The sequence below is a fragment of the Loxodonta africana genome, chromosome 2, assembly GCF_030014295.1.
Source record: "Loxodonta africana isolate mLoxAfr1 chromosome 2, mLoxAfr1.hap2, whole genome shotgun sequence".
Taxonomy (NCBI): Eukaryota; Metazoa; Chordata; class Mammalia; order Proboscidea; family Elephantidae; genus Loxodonta; species Loxodonta africana.
The window spans coordinates 80,006,936-80,026,127 of record NC_087343.1 but is presented as its reverse complement, the minus strand read 5'-3'; the positions used below and the strand labels follow the sequence as shown (position 1 = coordinate 80,026,127).

Genomic DNA, 19,192 nt, shown 5'->3' with positions numbered 1-19,192 from the left:
ATTTCTCAAGTTGAAAGAACTAAAGAAAAAATTCAAGACTTGAGGTGCAATACTGAGGGATTCTATGGGAAAAATGACCCCCTGATGACGCAGTGTTAAGCATTTGGCTGCTAAGCAAAAGGTCGGAAGTTCAAATCCACCAGCCACTCCTTGGAAACCCTATGGGGCAGTTCTACTCTGTCCTATAAGGTCTCTATAAGTCAGAATCAACTTGACAGCAACAGAGGATGGGCAAAATATTGAACAATGCAGGAAGCATCAAAAGAAAATGGAAGGAATACACAGAATCACTGTACCAAGAACTGGTCAACATTAAACCATTTCAGGATATAGCATATAATCAATAACCCATGGTATTGAAGGAAGAAGTCCAAGCTGCACTGAAGGCATTGGAGAAGAACAAGGCTTGGGAACTGAATACCAATTGAGATGTTTCAAGAAATGGATGCAACACTGGAAGCATTCACTCATCATCTGTGCCAAGAAATTTGGAAAAGAGCTATCTGGCCAACTGACTGGAAGAAATCCATGTTTGTGCCCATTCCAAAGAACAGTGATCCAACAGAATGTGGAATTATCGAGCAATATCATTAATATCAAATGCAAGTAAAATTTTGCTGAAGATAATTCAAAAATGGTTGCAGTGGTACATGGACAGGGAACTGACAGAAGTTCAAGCCAGATTCAGAAGAGGGCATGGAACGAGGGATATCTTTGCTGAAGTCACATAGATCTTGGCTGGAAGCTGAGATTACCAGAAAGATGTCTACCTGTGTTTTATTGACTATGCAAAGATATTTGTGTGAATTATAACAGATTATGGATAACACTTCCAAGAATGGGAATTTAAGAACACTTAATTGTGCTCATGAGGAACCTGTACATAAACAAAAAGGCAGGCATTCAAATAAAACAAGGTGATACTGCACGGTTTAAAATCAGGAAAGGCGTGCATCAGGGCTGTATCCTTTCATCAGATTTGTTTAAATCTGTATGCTGAGCAAATAATCTGTGAAGCTGAACTATATGAAGAAGAATGTGGTATCAGGACTGGAGGAAGACTCATTAACAACCTGTGCTATGCAGATGACACAACCTTGCTTGCTGAAAGCAATGAGGACTTGAAGCACTTACTGATGAAGGAAGGAGTAGTAATTCAGGACAAAAGGAAACGGTGAACCTAGGACAGAAATGGGGAGAGTGTGGGCACATTGTGGGGAATGAAACCACTGCCACAGAACACTTTATGTACAAATTATCAAATGGAAAATTAATTTGCTCTGTAAACTTTTACCTAATGCACACACACACAAAATAAAGACTACAGCCTTCAGTATGGATTACACCTTAACATAAAGAAAATGAAAATCCTCACAACTGGACCTATAAATAACTTCATGATAAACAGAAAATATTGAAGTTGTCAAGGATTTCATTTTACTTGGATAAACACTCAACACCCATGGAAGCAGCAGTCAAGAAATCAAATGACTATATTGCATTGGGCAAATCTGCTGCAAAAGACTTCTTTAAACTTTTAAAAAGCAAAGATGCTATTTTGAGAACTAAGGTGCACCTGACTCAAACCATGGTATTTTCAATTGCCTCATATGCATGTGAAAGCTGGACAACGAATCAGGAAGACAGAAAAAGAGTTGATGCATTCGAATTATGGTGTTGGCAAAGAATATTGAATATATCGTGGACTACTAGATGAACAAACAAGTCTGTCTTGGAAGAAGTACAGCCAGAATGCTCCTTAGAAGTGATGATGTACTTTGGATACTTTATCAGGAGGGACCAGTCCCTGGAAAAGGACATCATACTTGGTAAAGTAGAGGGTCAGTGAAAAAGAGGAAGACCCTCAATGAGATAGATTGACACTGTGGCTACAACAATGAGCTCAAACACAGTAACAATTGTGAGGATGGCACAGGACTGGGCAGTGTTTCAATCTGTTGTACACTGGGTCACTATGAGTTGGAACCAACTGGATGGCACATAACAACAGAGACAATTCCAAAATTAACTTCTTTTGAAAAAGTAATGCATCACAAGAGACTTCTTATGAACACTCAAGTATAATGGGTGCAAATCATTGTACTAGCACCACTAGTGCTGAAATTACTAATAGCAATACAAATATAACAGAATTTATTCCAAATTCTGTATCCATTCCTTGCTGAAGTAAAAAATTAATAATGATGTAAAAAGTGAAACTATTTTATAATGTGAAATTATTGCATCTGCAGACCCCATAAATAACAGAAATACAGATCTTGCTTTGTGGAATAATTTGTCTTGTTATGATGTAAATTTTGGATCAAAAGAGGGCCAAGTGATTGTCAACATCACAGTGGACCATTTGAAAATCTGTGTCAAAAATTTCTGGATAGTAAACAAACAAGGTTCTGTAGCCAGAATATATTTCTAGGGTGAAAATTATAAGAGGGAGTAGCTACTGTATCAGTCAACCCTGTATATTGTTTTGTTTGCAAACGGTTCAGTTCTAAATTATTGAATTCTCAATTTGCTAGGGATGGATTTAGTGATTGATGCAACTTGAATGTAATTGATAAACATGAAAACAGTTCAATTCACAGAGATTGTATGTTGTCATGTTTAAACCAAAGACATGGTTTTGGCTTAGCTCATGAACTTGTAACTCAGATTAATGAAGAACATCAGTACTGGAAAGCCATTTTACAATGCATTGTTGCTGTCATTATAAGAATCAATGAACATGTACTATCTTTTCAAGGAAAAAATGTCTAGGTCCCCACAAAATGGGAATTTTGGAGGTTTACTTGAACTTTTTGCTCAGTTTGATCCATTTTTAGTAGGTCACATCTCAAAATATGGTAACTTTTTTTAAAGAAAGGGCAACCCATCGTATATGTCTAAAACAATATGTGAAAAATTAATAAATAAGTGATAAAGTTCATAGGACTGGATTCTGGACTTAGAACAGTCAGTTTTTCAAACTGCACATAAATAGTGAAGTACTTGATTTGCAATTTCTTCACTGTTATGACTTTTTAACCTAGTAAATGTGATAAATCACTTTACAGGTTTTCAATCTGTTGGAGGTACATATCTTAAAACAATACTTAGCTGATCTGTATGAGAAAGATCAGGAGTGGAATCTTCCAACAAACTGAAATATCAAGCTATACTTATTTCACTGAAAATGGTTGCTCTCCCTCTAATGAGATAGCACACTCCTTCCCTCCACTCTCTATTTGCATGTCCATTCAGCCAGCTTCTGACCTCCTCTGCTCTGTCATCTCTTCTACAGACAGGAGCTGCCCACATAGTCTCATGTGTCTACTTGACCCAAGAAGCTCATTCTTCACCAGTATAATATTCTGTTCCATTGTCCAGTCCAATCCCTGTCTGAAGAGTTGGCTTTCGGAATGGTTCCTGTCTTGGGCTAACAGAAGGTCTGAGGATCATGACCTCCAGGGTCCTTCTAGTCTCAGTCAGACCATTAAGTCTGGTCTTTTTGTGAGAATTTGGGGTCTGCATCCCACTGCTCTCCTGCTCCCTCAGGGATTCTCTGTTGTGTTCCCTGTCAGGGCAGTCTTCGGTTGTAGCCAGGCACCATCTAGCTCTTCTGGTCTCAGGCTAATGTAGTTTCCGCTTTATGTGGCCTTTTCTGCCTCTTGGGCTCATAATTACCTTGTGTCTTTGGTGTTCTTCATTCTCATTTGCTCCAGGTAGGTTGAGATCAATTGATGCATCTTAGATGGCTGCTTGCTTATGTTTAAGATGCCACTCTCCAAAGTGGGACACAGCATGTTTTCTTAATAGATTTTATTATGCCAAATGACTTAGATGTCCCCTGAAACTATGGTCCCCAAACCCCTGCCCCTGCTACGATGGCCTTTGAAGTGTTCAGTTTATTCAGGAAACTTCTTTGCTTTTGGTTTAGTCCAGTTGTGCTGACCTCTCCTGTACTGTGTGTTCTCTTTCCCTTCACAGAATAGAAGGGTTTTTAATTACAACATGTTAGAGATGAAAGATCTATCTAAAAATAAAATTTAGTAACTTGTTGTAATATTTGTTTTCTGATTATTAACTTTTCTTTTATGGCATCTTTTCATTTGTTCATTTATGCTTACAGCATTTATTACAAATCAAGCATCAAAATTGAAGTATGAACTGTTTAAAGCAAAATTGGTGGAAGTCAATTTTTCACCATGAATTTTACAATGATTGTTGAAACAACTGAATTTACTGACTCATTGTCTTTGTTGTAGAATATGTGAAATATGATTTTTGTAGAAATTATGGTATATAGTAGATTTTAGTATGCTGCGTCCAATAAAAATTTCATAATCCAGTTCATCTCATTCCAATAAAATGGCATATGCTACTTTTTCATTCAATCTCTTATAGTCAAAATTAAAAAGAAGTTTCATCATGGATAGCTAAGACACACACACACATATATCACATATCCCGTTCGAATGCGTGAGTAAGCACAGGAGGGGGCACCACAGATTATAGTGTTTAGGGCCCTCACATGCCTTAATCCAGCCCCGCCTTTAACCACTGCCCCCCCCCCACTGCTCCCACAATGGAATCAGGGGTGGCCATTCAGCCCAGGATAGAAACAACACATTCCCAGAAATTGAAGGCTGTGTCTGGTAATGAAATTCCTGCCTGATGGCAGAGACTTGAATCTTAGGGAGGAAGTCAGTCTGTCGAGCCACTAAATGAGTGGCAGATATCAGAGGAAGTAAAAATAAATGAAAGAAGATAGAAAGAATGACTTGGAGACTAGTTTTTTTGTGTGTGTTCTCTAGATTAAATAAGGTTTTAGTAACTGTCACAGAATACTTCAGTGCTAGAGAGCCAGCAAATGGGTGTGTTGAAAACTGCAGAGCCATAAATATGAGCTTTGTTACCACTTTAGAATGCTGGTCTAGAAGCTTCCAGAATGAACCAGGGCCAGAGATTCCAGGACAGAGGACACAGCCAGTGAGTCAACCACCAATGGCATGCACGCTAGGCCCACTAGAGCTGACATGGATGTGGTTGCTTGGCCCAATGGAACACAACCACCCTCTGATGTCGGTAGGGGGCGGTGCTGGTTCAGTATTGGAATTCTCATCTTTCATGAGGGAGGCCCGGGTTCAACTGTCAGGCAATGCAGCCACCACCGGACTGCTATGATCCTGAACAAATTTCAGCAGAGCTTCCAGACTAAGATGGTCTAGGAAGAAAAGCCTGGAGATCCACTTCAAAAAAATCCAATGGATCACAATGGTGTGATCCCATTGTGCATGAGTTGCCATGAGTCAGGGGCAGACTCAGGGCAGGTTAACAACAACACTGATGTTGTTAGGAAGGGGAGGAAGGAGAAGAAGTTGTTCATTTCATGAATGAGGGCAGCACTGGACAGGACAGTTATAATTGCACTGAATAGGACTCTACCAATTACAGCAAAAAAAAAAAAAAAAAAAAGAATCACACAGACCCCACACTGCCCCATCAGAAGATGGGTTGTCAGAAGAGCCCCTTGCTGTGCTAGAATCATCCTTCCTTACCTCTCTCCAGGTATAATATCTCTCTGCTTTGATGATCATGTCCACAACAAGGCTGTGGTTGCTCCTGGAGGCCACTGCCAGGGCTGTCTTTCCTTGCTGAAGTTAAAGAAGAAAGAGTCAGGCAGTATTGTCGAGTAGTTAGCTAGCTTTGGAACAAGTTCTAACTTTGGAACAAGAAGACATGGGTTCCAATCCTGACTCTGTTACTTCCTTGCTTGGTGGACTTGGGCCAGTTCTTAGCTTCTCTGGGTCTGGTGAATGTGATAATGTGACTAAGCTCCTCAGGATAGCACCTGGCACGTGGTAATTGTCCAAGAGATGTTAGCTATCAATAGCCTTAGGTACTGTGTCAACTGGAAAAGGGAAACAAAGAGGTGGGGGGCACTTGCTTGGATAGTCTTCTAAAGACTATATAAAAAAAAAAAAAAGACTATAACTACATAGCAAATGTTCCCAGGCTCAGATTACATCTCCACCAATTACCCCTAAGACTTAGACAACAAAAATTCATTGTTTGGGTGGGGATCTACCATCAACAGATGTTGTTTTACACATGCTCTATCAATGAGAACCCAAACATTTCTACAAGACTCCCAGGTGTCTTCCTCCCTCACTGCACAGTGAAGTTCTCAGCAAGCAAATAACATCATGATATGTTTTCTCCTCTGAAGGATGACACCATCTGTGGAAGAGGCTATTAGTGCTTCCCAATAGCCTTTTCTCCCTTTCTTCTATAGGAAGGGATCCGATTTTTTGCTGGACACTTGGCCAACCCAAATACTGACTACATTTCCCAGCCTTCCTTGCAGTTAGGAATGCAACTTAAGTTCTGGACAATGGTATGTAAATGGAAGTGGTGCGTGCAACTTCTGGGAACTATCTTTAAAGAGAGGAGGGATGTCATTCTCTTTCCTCTCCTTCCTCCTAAGTGGAATGCTGGCATGAAGGCTGAAGCTTGAATAACCACCTTAGACCATGAGGTGGAAGCCATGTGTTGAGGAGGGTGGAATAATATGACAGGAAAGGCTTGGGTCTTACTGATAGTAATATTAATAATGGTGACACTACTAATTCATAGTATAAAATTCAGCTCACTGGACTCCATTCTAGAATTTTTTCTATTATACTGCCTCTAAACAAAGGTGGAAGGGTTAGAGTCTTAACCAAATGGAATGAGTAACAAAGGTTGTTCTGGATATTATTTGGGATGTGAGCTGCCTGAAGTCCATATGGTGCCTTATACGAATTACAAAAAGGTGTACTTCTCTCAAGACAGATACAGCGCAAAGCCAGGGCACACAGCTCAGCAAGCAGAGTACGTAGATTTTATGCAGTGGATGACCTATACATCTGTACATTTTTCCCTAAGGAAACGCATATTGGTTCGTGTTTGCTGTTCAAATGATCCATGAAGAATTTGCTCAGGGACCCTAAAGATAATGAATAATGGTCAGAAATAAGCCCAGAAGTGCCAGTCTTAGGAATCCTGTGTTTCTATCTTTAGGAATACAGAAAATTATCCCACTAATTCTCTTACATGTTCTGGATATTTGCAACAAGTACAATTTCCGCCAACACAAATTATTTGGCTGTTATTCGAGGCTCTAAGACCCAGGTGAGCCTGAAAATCAGGGCTGAAAGTAATCAGCCCCTAATCAAAAAAGAGAGTAATGAAATTAGGAAGAACTGCACTTTGCAGGCATTTAGCAAGCCTGTAATTGTATACAGTCTAAATTCTGGCTTGTAAATCCATTTGAATCACCATAATTAGCCTATTTTGGGAAGGCAACATTTTGAGAGCCAGGGTTTTCAACCTCATAAGAAAATCTTCCTAAGGAGTGTATGCTGGAATGGAAGTCCAAATATTTTTGCTGCTGGTGGGACAGGGAAGGAAGTGAACTGGACAGAGACCTCTAGACCTTTGTGATGCCTCAGGTTGAGAAGACAGGCTTCCAGGAAGTCAAATTTACACCAAACCTTGACTCCATTTTTTTTCCCATTTGACCTTAATGTGAACTTGGAAACAGTCACTCATCTTTGGTAAAAATTGTGGTGCAGTATCATGGATTGAATTGTGTCCCCAAAAAATATGTGTATCCATTTTACTAGGCCATGATTCCCAGTATTCTGTGATTGTCCACCATTTTGTCATCTGATGTGATTTTTCTATGTGTTGTAAATCCTATCTCTATGATGTTGATGAGATGGGATTAGCAGCAGTTATGTCAATCTACAAAATTCGATTGTGTTTTGAGCAAATCTCTTTTGCAATATAAAAGAAAGAAGCAAGCAGAGAGACAGGGAGCCTCATACCACCAAGAAACAAGAGCCAGGAGAATAACACATTCTTTTGGACCTGGGGTCCCTGCACTGAGAAGCTCCTCTACTGGGGAAGATTGATGACAAGGACCTTCCCCCAGAGCTGACAGATGGAGAAAGCCTTCCCCTGGAGCTGGCACCTTGAATTCAGACTTCCAGCCTTCTAGACTGTGAGAGAATAAATTTCTCTTTGTTAAAGCCATCCACTTGTGGTATTTCTATTTGCATGTATATATGCACAAAGGCACTCTGAAAGGACACTATGATAATGGATACCTACAGCAAAGGTCCACCACCATCTGTCAGTTTGTTGTACTGTGGTGGCTTGCATGTTGCTATGATGCTGGAAGCTATGCCACTAGTATTTCTAATACCAGCAGAGTCATCCATGGTGGACAGGTTTCAGCAGAGCTTTCAGACTAAGACAGACTAGGAAGAAAGACCTGGAGATCTACTTCTGAAAATTAGCCAATTAAAATCCTGTGGATCACAACAGAAGACTGTCCAATGAAGTGTTGGAAGATGAGCCCCTTAGGTTGGAAGGCATTTAAACCTACCAACAATCATGAGGGTGGCGCAGGACTGGACAACATTTCATTCTGTTGTACATAGGGTCACCATGACTTGGCGCCTACCCCACGGCAGCTAACAACAACAGCAACATGGCAAAGGTAGTGTGAGAACAGGACAAGCAAGAAATGGGGTCAGGAAAATTTTACTAAGTCTTTATTATTTATATTTTTGTATTTTTGGATCAAGTGATTCCATAACTTATTTGAAAATATAATAAATAATGTGAATTTTAAAAACATTTTATTATTTAAGAGTAAAAATTCTTACTGACATATCTCAATCAAAACCAATGTTTTACTGACTGTGAAGATAAAGTTTTCTCCAGGTTATATCCATTTCACAAAACATACGTTACTGTTGTTGCCCAAGGTTTACAGCCAACAGCCAAGGCTTACAAAACCTCTCAACTGAACAGAGTGGAGCTGATAGAATCACCTTGTCAATGATCTTCAGGTCACAGCCTGCCTTCAGGAGGGTCTCCACCATTTCTACATTTCCAAGTTCAGCGGCTACGTGCAAAGGGGTTTGCTGCCTCTGCCATGAGAAATTGTAAAACTGTAAGCCAAGCACATTGAGGAGGAAAAACAAAACTTGCATAGTGAAAAGAAAAAGGGAAAGTAGACATAAGGGAAATGGAAATGATCATATATTTTTAAATGGGTACAGGGAGCATTCATCGCAGTATTTATAACAGTGAAAAGTTGAAAGTTGAATCTTTAACAAAGAGACTCATTAGATAAATCATGGTACATCCATAGACTGGAATATTAGGCAACCATTAAAAAAGGTCTTTAGGCAAAGCCAAGATGGCAGAATAGCCAGATGCTTCCAGCCATCCCTCTTACAACAAAGACCTGAAGAAACAAGTGAAACGATTATATATATTTTTTTAGGAGGCCTGGATATCAAAGGCAAAGATAGAAAATGGACTGAGTGGCAGGGGATGGAGACACGGTTCAGAAGCAGAAAGGAGTTGCCGGACCTGAATCACTAGGATCCCTCAGGCACCATTCCCAGAAGCGGCTGCAGCGGGCAGTGTTCAGCCACAGTTTCCTCAGGGAGAAACAGCCAACCACACAGTACTCACACCTCCAGAACCAGAGAAGAACGGTGCTCTCGGCAGAAGCTAAGTACTTGCGTATATTTTACCACAGCCCCCACCCCCAGGTCGGCTTCAGAGGCTGTTGATTTCCCTGGGCCTGAGATAGGTCCTGTTGAGCACCTGAAGCCATTCTCCCAGCCTTGCAAAAGGAATAAATTCACAACTGGGGGAAAAGATGATCTGCCAGCTCCACTAACCTGGCGAGCTCTGGACAGAAGTGGTTCCTGTCCAGGCATAAACGGTCCATGGACTTTGAATACCTTTTCCCCCTGCATGGACCTTGTGGGCCTATTTCATGAGAACAGGCCCTTGTTGGCAGACTGCAACTGCTTAAGCTGTGTGGTGGAGAGGTGGGTGTTTGATGATTGACCCCACTTTGCCTATTAAACAGGGTCCTCGCCTACCCACATCAGGGGCCTAAGGACTGGTGGCTCCACTCAGGTCACCCAGTGACCCATGACAGGGGTCCAAGGATAACTGGTACCTCCCAGTCCTTACAAACAAAAGCGCTGGGTGCCCGTGGTCTCTCTGCAGAAGCTCTAGGGAAGATGGATGCACTTTCCTCAGAGTCACTTGGGGGATGATTCTTAGCACCCTGCCTTATTCAGAGTGTGACCCCCTGCTGCAGTCAGATACCAGTACCTACACCAATCACCCCTGCCCCTCTAAGACTGTAGGACAGAGCCTGTACCACATACTTCATGAACAGCTACCTGGACACCTGAGCTGAATCCATACAAGAGAAGTGAATAGATTCCTAAACTGGTACACCTGATAACAGCTCTAACCATCTGGTGACAGGAAGTCAGAGCTCCAAAGGCAAAAATAATCGAGCTAGCTCACTCAAGCAACCCATTTGGACATATCAAAACAAAACAAAGCAAGAAGCTAGAATACAGTAAACGAACATAAAATAAACTAATACAATAACTTATAGATGGCTCAGAGACAACAGACAATATCAAGTCACATAAAGAAACACACCACGATCAACTCAACAAGCTCTCAAAACAAAGAATCAAGGGATCTTCTAGATGAAAGCGCCTTCCTGGAATTACCAAAGGCAGAATACAAAAGATTAATATACAGAACCCTTCAAGACATCACCAAGGAAATCAGGCAATACGCAGAACAAGCCAAGGAACACACAGATAAAGCAATTGAAGAAATTAAAAAGATTATTCAGGAACATAATGAAAAATTTAATAAGCCACAAAAATCCATAGACAAACAGAAAAGAAATTTGGACGATTAACAATAAAATTACAGAAGTAGGCAACTCAGTAGAAAGTCAGAGAAGCCGAATTGAGCAAGTGGAAGGCAGAATTTCTGAGCCTGAAGATAAAGCACTTGGCACCAATATATTTGAAGAAAAATCAGATAAAAGAATTTAAAAAAATGAAGAAACTTTAAGAATCATGTGGGACTCTATCAAGAGAAATAACCTACGAGTGATTGGAGTACCAGAACAGGGAGGGACAACAGAAAACACAGAGAGAATTGTTGGCAGAAAACATGCCTGATATAGTGAAAAATGAGAAGATATCTATCTAAGATGCTCATCGAACTCCACATAAGGTAGATTTTAAAAGAAAGTCACCAAGACATATTATAATCAAACTTGCCAAAAACAAAGATTAAGAGAGAATTTTAAGAGCAGCTAGGGATAAATGAAAAGTCACCTACAAAGGAGAGTCAGTAAGAATAAGCTTGAACTACTCACAAGAAACCATGCAGGCAGGAAGGCAATGTGATGACTTATATAAAGCATTGAAGGAAAAAAATTGCCAGCCAAGAGTTGTATATCCAGCAAAACTGTCTCTCAAATATGAAGGTGAAATTAGGACATTTCCAGATAAACAGAAGCTTAGAGAATTCATAAAAACGAAACCAAAAATACAAGAAATACTAAAGGGAGTTCTTTGGTTAGAAAATCAATAATATTAGGTATCACTCCAACACTAGAACACTGGACAGAGCAATCAGATGTCAACCCAGATAGGGAAATCACAAAAGTAAACCAAGATTAAAAAAAACACAACAGGGAAACAGTGATATTATTATGTAAAAGAAAACAACATTCAAACAAGAAAGAGGAACTAAGAAATGCAGTCATAGATCTTTCAAACGGAGACCAAGAGAAGGCAGTATAAAGAAATAAAAGTTAGGTTGAAACTTAGAAAAATAGGGAAAAGAGATAAACTATCCTACTCATGGTGTAGTGGTTAAGTGCTATGGCTGCTAACCAAAGGGTTGGCAGCTCAAATCTGCCAGGCGCTCCTTGGAAACTCTAGGGGGCAGTTCTACCCTGTCCTATATGGTCGCTATGAGTCGGACTTGATGGCACTGGGTTTGGTTTGCTTTTGGTTTAATCATCAAAATAAAACACAAAGCTCAGCAGAAACAAAATCAACAAATAAGAAGAAAAGACAATATATAGAGATAATCTACTCAGCACAAAAAATTAAGTGGGAAAAAGAAACTGTCAACAACACACAAAAAAAGATATCAAAATGACAGCACTGAACTCAAGCCTATCCATAATTACACTAAATGTCAGTGCACTAAATGCACCAATAAAGAGAAAGAGAGTGGCAGAATGGGTTAAAAAACACGACCTGTCTATACGTCTATACGTTGCATCTGATCTCTAAAATCTACATGATACTGCAAAAACTCAACTACAAAAAGACAAATAAACCAATTAAAAAATGGGCAAAAGATATGAACAGGCACTTCACTAAAGAAGACATTCAGGTGGCAAACAGATATATAAGGAAATGCTCACAATCATTGGCCATTAGAGAAATGCAGATCAAAACTACAATGAGACTGCATCTCACTCCAACAAGGCTGGCATTAATCCAAAAAACACAAAATAGTAAATGTTGGAGAGGTTGTGGAGAGACTGGAACACTTCTACACTGCTGGTGGGAATGTAAAATGGTACAACCACTTTGGAAATCGATTTGGCACGTCCTTAAAAAGCTAGAACTACCATATGATCCATCAATCCCGCTCCTTGGAATATATCCTAGAGAAATAAGAGCCTTTACAGGAACAGATATATACACACCCATGTTCATTGCAGCACTGTTTATAAGAGCAAAAAGATGGAAGCAACCAAGATGCCCATCGATGGATGAATGTATAAATTAATTGCCTTATATTCACACAATGGAATACTACACATCAATAAAGAACAATGATGAATCCATGAAATATTTCATAACGTGGAGGAATCTGGAAGGCATTATACTAAGTGAAATTAGTCAGTTGCAAAAGGACAAATATTGTATAAGACCACTATTATAAGAACTCAAGAAATAGTTTAAACAGAGAAGAAAATATTCTTTGATGGTTACGGGAGGGGGAAGGGAGGGAGAGGGGTTTTCACTAATTTGATAGTAGATAAGAACTATTTTAGGTGAAGGGAAAGACAACACACAATACAGGAGAGGTCATCACAACTGGACTAAACCTAAAGAAAAGAAGTTTCCTGAATAAACTGAATGCTTCAAAGGCCAGCATGGCAGGGGCAGGGGTTTGGGGACCATGGTTTCAGGGGACATCTAAGTCAATTGGCATAATAAAATCTATTAAGAAAACATTCTGCACCCTGCTCTGGGGAGTGGCTTCTGGGGTCTTAAATACTAGCAAGCAGCCATCTAAGATGCATCAATTGGTCTCAACCTACCTGGAGCAAAGGAGAATGAAGAACACCAAAGACACAAGGTAAATATGAGCCCAAGAGACAGAAAGAGCTACATAAACCAGAGACTATATTAGCCTGAGACCAGAAGAGCTAGATGGTGCCTGGCTACAAGTGATGACTGCTCTGATAGGGAACACAACAGAGAACCCCTGAGGGAGCAAGAGAGCAGTGGGACGCAGATCCCAAATTCTCGTAAAAAGACCAGACTTAATGGTCTGACTGAGACTAGAAGGACGTCGGTGTTCATGGTCCCCAGATGTTCTGTTAGCCCAAGACAGGAACCATTCCCAAAGCCAACTCTTCAGACAGGGATTGGACTTGACAGTGGGATAGAAAATGATACTGGTAAAAAGGAGTGAGCTTCTTAGATCAAGAATACACATGAGACTATGTTGGCATCTCCTGTCTGGAGGGGAGATGGGAGGGCAAAGGGGGTCAGAAGCTGGCTGAATGGACACGAAAAAGAGAGTGGAGGGAAGGAGTGTGCTGTCTCATTAGGGGGAGAGCAATTAGGAACAGACAGCAAAGTTGTGTATAAATTTTTGTATGAGAGACTGACTTGATTTGTAAACTTTCACTTAAAGCACAATAAAAATTTTAAGAAATAATCTTTAGAAAATTATTGCAAAGAGCATTTAATAAAATGAGAAATGCTTATCATATAACATTAAGACCTTAGGAAACAGCACCATAGCTGAGTTCAATTTAATTTAAAAGTACATATAGAAAGAGAAGGAAACATCAAAAATATTAACAACAGTAATGTCTACATGAAGGAATTAGAGATTGTTTTATTGTGTTCAAGATGTTTTTCTCTATTTTAAATTTTCTACATCATAATGTTTAAAGCAGTATGTATAAGACTTCTAACTTCTTTCTGTGCTAATCACGTTCCCATTAAGAAGATGACAGTATTTCAGCAGAAACATACGAAAACACACGAAAATCACCCATGTTAACCCCTGCTGAAAGGAAAGTTGATGTTAAAATATTTCTAAAATATCAGGGAAAAAAAGAACCTTGGATATTATCTAGTTCAATCCCTTCTTTAGAAAGGCAAAGCAACTTTCCCAGGGTCACATAGCTGGGTAGCAGCCAGTAGACTCTGGGTCTTTCCCATCTAGCCCAGTACTCTTCCCACCAGAGCACAGGGCCAATCTGTTTGGGGTATCGGCATCATCACTATCAAAAAGTATGTATTGTAGACCCATCTTTGGGTGGCAGTGTGCCCCTCTGGGGGGTTATCATCCAGGACACACCATACTTAAGCTGACAAACCTATCAAAGGTCTACACCAACATGAAGCAGAGACACCAATGTAGTACATTAAATACCAATAAAATCCCATTCTGACACCACCACTATATGTCTAGAAGGCAGGAAAGTTAACAAGAATTATCCTTCGGGGGGTGGGGGTGTATTACAAACAAATGTTAAGCTTTTTAGCTTTTATGTTATTTCTTATTTTTATAATTAGGTGTATATTTCTGGTCTAAAAAAATTGAAGTGATAAATTCTAGTTCTGTAACTGGACAAGTATAAGAAACAGTGCTTTACAGTATTTCAACAGAACCGAAACCACACATGAACAGAAGGCTGTGTCTGTATATTTAGCAAAGATTGTGCCTGTTAGGAAAGATTTTTGTACATTAAGGTAGTTGAACACATAAGTATATTTAATAACAAGAAGTTTTTCCCCAAAACCTTTAGGATAGTAAAAGATGGAGAGACGACTCCTGGAAGAGGGGTAGGGTGGGTAGACAGAAGTGGAGATAAGTCTCCACTCAACTCAGTGTAAAAATTAACTCACTGCAGAGATCTGATTCAATGATCTGTTATAGATTGGGAACTTGGGGTCACACAGTTTAGTAACAGGGTTCGGACTGGCAGGCCCACCTTACCTTGCCTTCTCTCTAGCCTGGAGGGGGCACAGCTGAGGCATTTCTGGGGAGAAGCAGCCAGAAGTTTGGGGAGGGGTCCAGAGGTTCCAGCTGTCCTCAGAGCCGCAGGAACCCCATCTTTTAGCTCTGCTTCCCACCTCTGGGCACTTCTTGGGGTAAGGGCCTGAGCCACAGGAAAGGGCCTCTGGGAGCATGGAAGCTTAGCTTGAAGCCCCAGACAGCAGGACTTTAGTTCAGACACCACTGCCACCACTACCGGCTCCCCCCGCCCCATTTATTATTGCATCTCGGCATTTCCAGTTCCAACCGGTGATGAATTCCTTTTATGAGGCATTTGATTAGGCTTCAGCGGAGTGAATTCATGGCGATTTTTTTTATATCAGGAGGTGTTTTTTGCCTTGTCTCTAATATAGAAACAAAGCTTCCTTCTTGAGGCAAAGGGCTCCCTGCCAATTACAACATGTCACACTTGGGGAGTGACTTTTCATTTAAAGAGCCTCTGGCAGTTTACCTCAGAGCTACTGTTTATCAAAAGTGCTGGGTCTATTGAATGTGAACGATTTAATAATGCACTAGGCTGAACCCTGGTTGTGCGTTTCAGAAAGACAAAGTATGTGTGTGGGAGGAAGGGTGGGGGTTACAGGAGAAAAATAATGCACTTATTCCTCCCAGGAATTTTTAGGTCACCTTGAACTTGATCAAAACAATCACTAAACAGACACTGCGTTGAAACATGAGAAAGTCGACTCTCTGGGTTCCGATTTGCCTGACTTACCTGATTTAAGATGTCGATATCAAGTTGTGCACTTAATAGGCTGTTTACAACTGTGATTTGGTTGTTGATAACAGCTAAATGAAGAGGGGATTCCTTAGGCTGCAGAAGAAAATAAAAATTTCAAGTCCCAGGGATGCTGGCTTAGTTGCCCAAAACAAAAAGCAACTCATTTCAGGAGACACCTGATTACCCTGAGTACTGGTATGGCACAGTGCAATGGGAGGCCCTCGGTAAGTGCTCAGCGATCACTTTCACCCCAAGGCTGCTGGCAAACCTGCTCACCAGCAGTCAGCTCTCTCCCTTCATTTGTTCTGGGGCAATCTATGGAGCACCTAGTATTGGACAAGGTCTTGTCAGGATGCCAGGGATTTAGTGCTGAACGAACATACAAGGCCCATTCTCGGGGAGCTTCCAATTCTAGTGGAATAGATAAATATTCATTTTTAAAATCACACAAATAAACAAACAATTGCAAATTGTGGTAAGTGCTTTGGAGGAGAAGTAGGCAGTGTTATAAGGGCATATGTGGGTCGGGGGTGGGGTGGCCTTCCTGGAGGTCAGAAAAGGCTTTCTCAAATACAAAGCCTAAGGAAGTATTATATAGGGCTTACTTTCAGGACCTCTCAGAGCCTTCAAAGAGCTGAAGTGCAGTGGCCATAGCCACAAGGCGGAAATAGCATGCACAGTCAGCATTTCCTTAATGAATTTGATTTAGAGCTCTTTCTTCTTCGAGGGCCTGGTGGAACTAATGTCTCCACTCACCTCAGGGCCCCTATTCTCCTGTTCAGCCCTCCCCCTACATCACAGTTCAGCCACAACACATTCACCAAGCCCTTAGCAGTTTGCTCCCCTTTCCTCCTCATGTATGGGCCGAAACACCTTTCTTCCAGGCCACACTTCATGTGGAGCTTCTTGGTGCCTTCTCCCATCCCAGGAAGCTTCGTACCCAGCCCCACTAGGCTGCAGTGCCCACTTCACACTTAGCCTCCAGGCTCCCCCTGCTGCCTCCCTCCCACCCAGCTGCCCATCCATGGAGTCACAAGAGAAAACATGTCTACAGGAGTAGGCAAGGTGGCTAAGAGGGAAAAAAAGGAGAAAGCAGGGAAGGGAAGTGGAGGAAAATGTGGTTAAGGTGTGAGAGAGTCAGGTGTGAGGGGTACCCAGTGTGGGTGGATGAGAGAGAGAGGGAGGGCGATGGAAAAGAGACACGAAGGTGTGCAGGTGTGGATGAGCAAGGATAGAAGGCCCAGTGAGACTGTGAGGAGGGAGTAGTAAGCTGAAAGCACAGTGAGGGGAAACAGGGAACACAGATGTGCGTGAGAATAGTGTGTTATGGATATGTTGAAGTCCTAAGCCCTGGTACTTGTGAACATGACCTTGTTTGAAATAGAGTCTTTGATGATGTTATCAGTTAACATGAGGTTATACCTGAGCAGCATGGGTCCTAATCCTATCTGAGCACTATTCTTATAAAAGAAGAGAAGAGACACAGAGGAAGGACACCATGGGGCACTGTAGCTGTAAGCCAAGAATTCCTGGAGCTACCAGAAGCTGGGAGAGAGGCATGGAATAGATGCTCAAAGCCCCAGAAGGAGTCAACATGGCTGACACCCTGATCTCAGACTATCTGCCTCCAGAACTGTGAGAAAATAAGTTTCTGTTGTTTAAAGCCACCCACTTTGTGGTACTTTGTTATGGCAGCCTTAAGAAAACTAACCAGGAGTATAAAGTGTTGTGAACTGTAACTGATATTAATAATAATCTTATAACATTACTTATTACACACTCACTGGCCCAACATTTGATGGTCTTTTTTAAACATTGGGCTAAGGGCTTTTTAGGAATCATTTCATTCACAATAACAGCATGAATTAGACCTTGTATTTGCCACTTTATATATGAGGCACAGACAAGTTAAGCAAATTTCACAAGGCTACACAGCTAAGAAGTGCCAGAAGCAGGACGTGAACCCAGACCTTCCAACTTCACCCTCAGCATGAGGCTCCTTCTCAGAAGACAGGGGTACACTGGTAGAAGAGAGAAGTAGTGAGTTGGCAAGAAGTCCCAGCATACAAAGGAAGAGTAGGTGAGAGGGTAAGACACCACGGCTGAGAAAGTCAGAGACTGACCATGGCAAGCAAGGGAAAAGAAAGGGAGACAGAGACAGGGCTGAGGGAGGCTGATGCAAGTCTCTTCTGCTCAGGAATAACCTTCTCCCTTGCAGCACTAAACATAAAAAAGAAAGCATCCCTCATCCCAGAGAAGTGGGCAGTGCTCTTCCTGCCAAGGCCTGTTGCCCTGCTGGGGCCCAGCCCCTCCTAACAAGCAGGAAGTGCTCTTGGCCTGGATCAGGCAAGTTTAGAGCCAATTTCTCTGAACACCGCTCTTCAAAAACAATCTGACATGGTTCAAATCACATCCCTTCTCTCAAGTTAATACAATAAATAGTAATGGATAAGCAAGATCAGAGAAAATAATACTCTCACTGGGGAAATGAAAATACAGTGAAAAATCGAGGAATGTTTCCCATCTAATTCCAGCATAGAGGGCCTTTGTTAACTTTACCAAATAAAGGCAATTCAAATGTTAGAAAACCTAAGTCAGTACAAAGGATTGACTTTCAAAAGAAAAACAATATCTCTTCAGTGAAGGAAGAAAATTATCATTCTTTTTCATATTTACAGCAGCTTCATCATTTTCCCAGACAGATAAATTTAATACAAGAATAATGGCACCGCTAGACACATGAGAAAGTTTTATTGCATTAAATATAAACATTTAAAACGCAAAGATTTCCTTTTGTTTTGGAACTTCAATGACTTTCTAAAATTCATCCTCCAGATCTTATTTCTCAAGATTAAGACAGTGTCCAAGAGAAGTCAGTCCACCTTCCCAGAAAGAATTCCTCCCTTGTGTGGCACCTCGTTCCCCAGGCATATCTACAGGGAGCATCTCCCTGCACAGCCTGCCTCTCAGCTCTGGAATCAAAGCCTGTGTTATTGTAATAGACTCACTTCCACTTTTTGGTGCAAATGAACGTTCTCCCTGAGAAGAAAACTGACGAGAGATCCGTGGCCATTCCGGGTTGCTATCTGCAAAGCATTGACATTGAGCTGCAAGAGACAGACGGAAAGGGCAGGGAGAGATTCCCATCAGAATTCAACATGCTTTCTGGTGCTTATCACACGATAACTAATTAATACAATTAAATATTATGACAAATTTAAAAATTCAATGTGTTTCCATTTATTT

The 19,192-nt window shown here is 41.0% G+C and overlaps 1 protein-coding gene across 1 annotated transcript in view; it reads right to left on the bottom strand.

The window, feature by feature from the left end:
• Positions 1-19,192, bottom strand: part of ANKDD1B (ankyrin repeat and death domain containing 1B) — an 81,024-nt gene that overhangs the window by 8,943 nt on the left and 52,889 nt on the right. Inside the window, exons 8-11 of the mRNA XM_064273289.1 lie at positions 18,955-19,053; positions 15,941-16,039; positions 8,883-8,981; positions 5,556-5,651 (exon numbers count right to left, since the gene is read on the bottom strand). Coding sequence (XP_064129359.1) covers positions 5,556-5,651; positions 8,883-8,981; positions 15,941-16,039; positions 18,955-19,053 — 393 coding nt within the window. The remainder of the gene's footprint in view (positions 1-5,555; positions 5,652-8,882; positions 8,982-15,940; positions 16,040-18,954; positions 19,054-19,192) is intronic.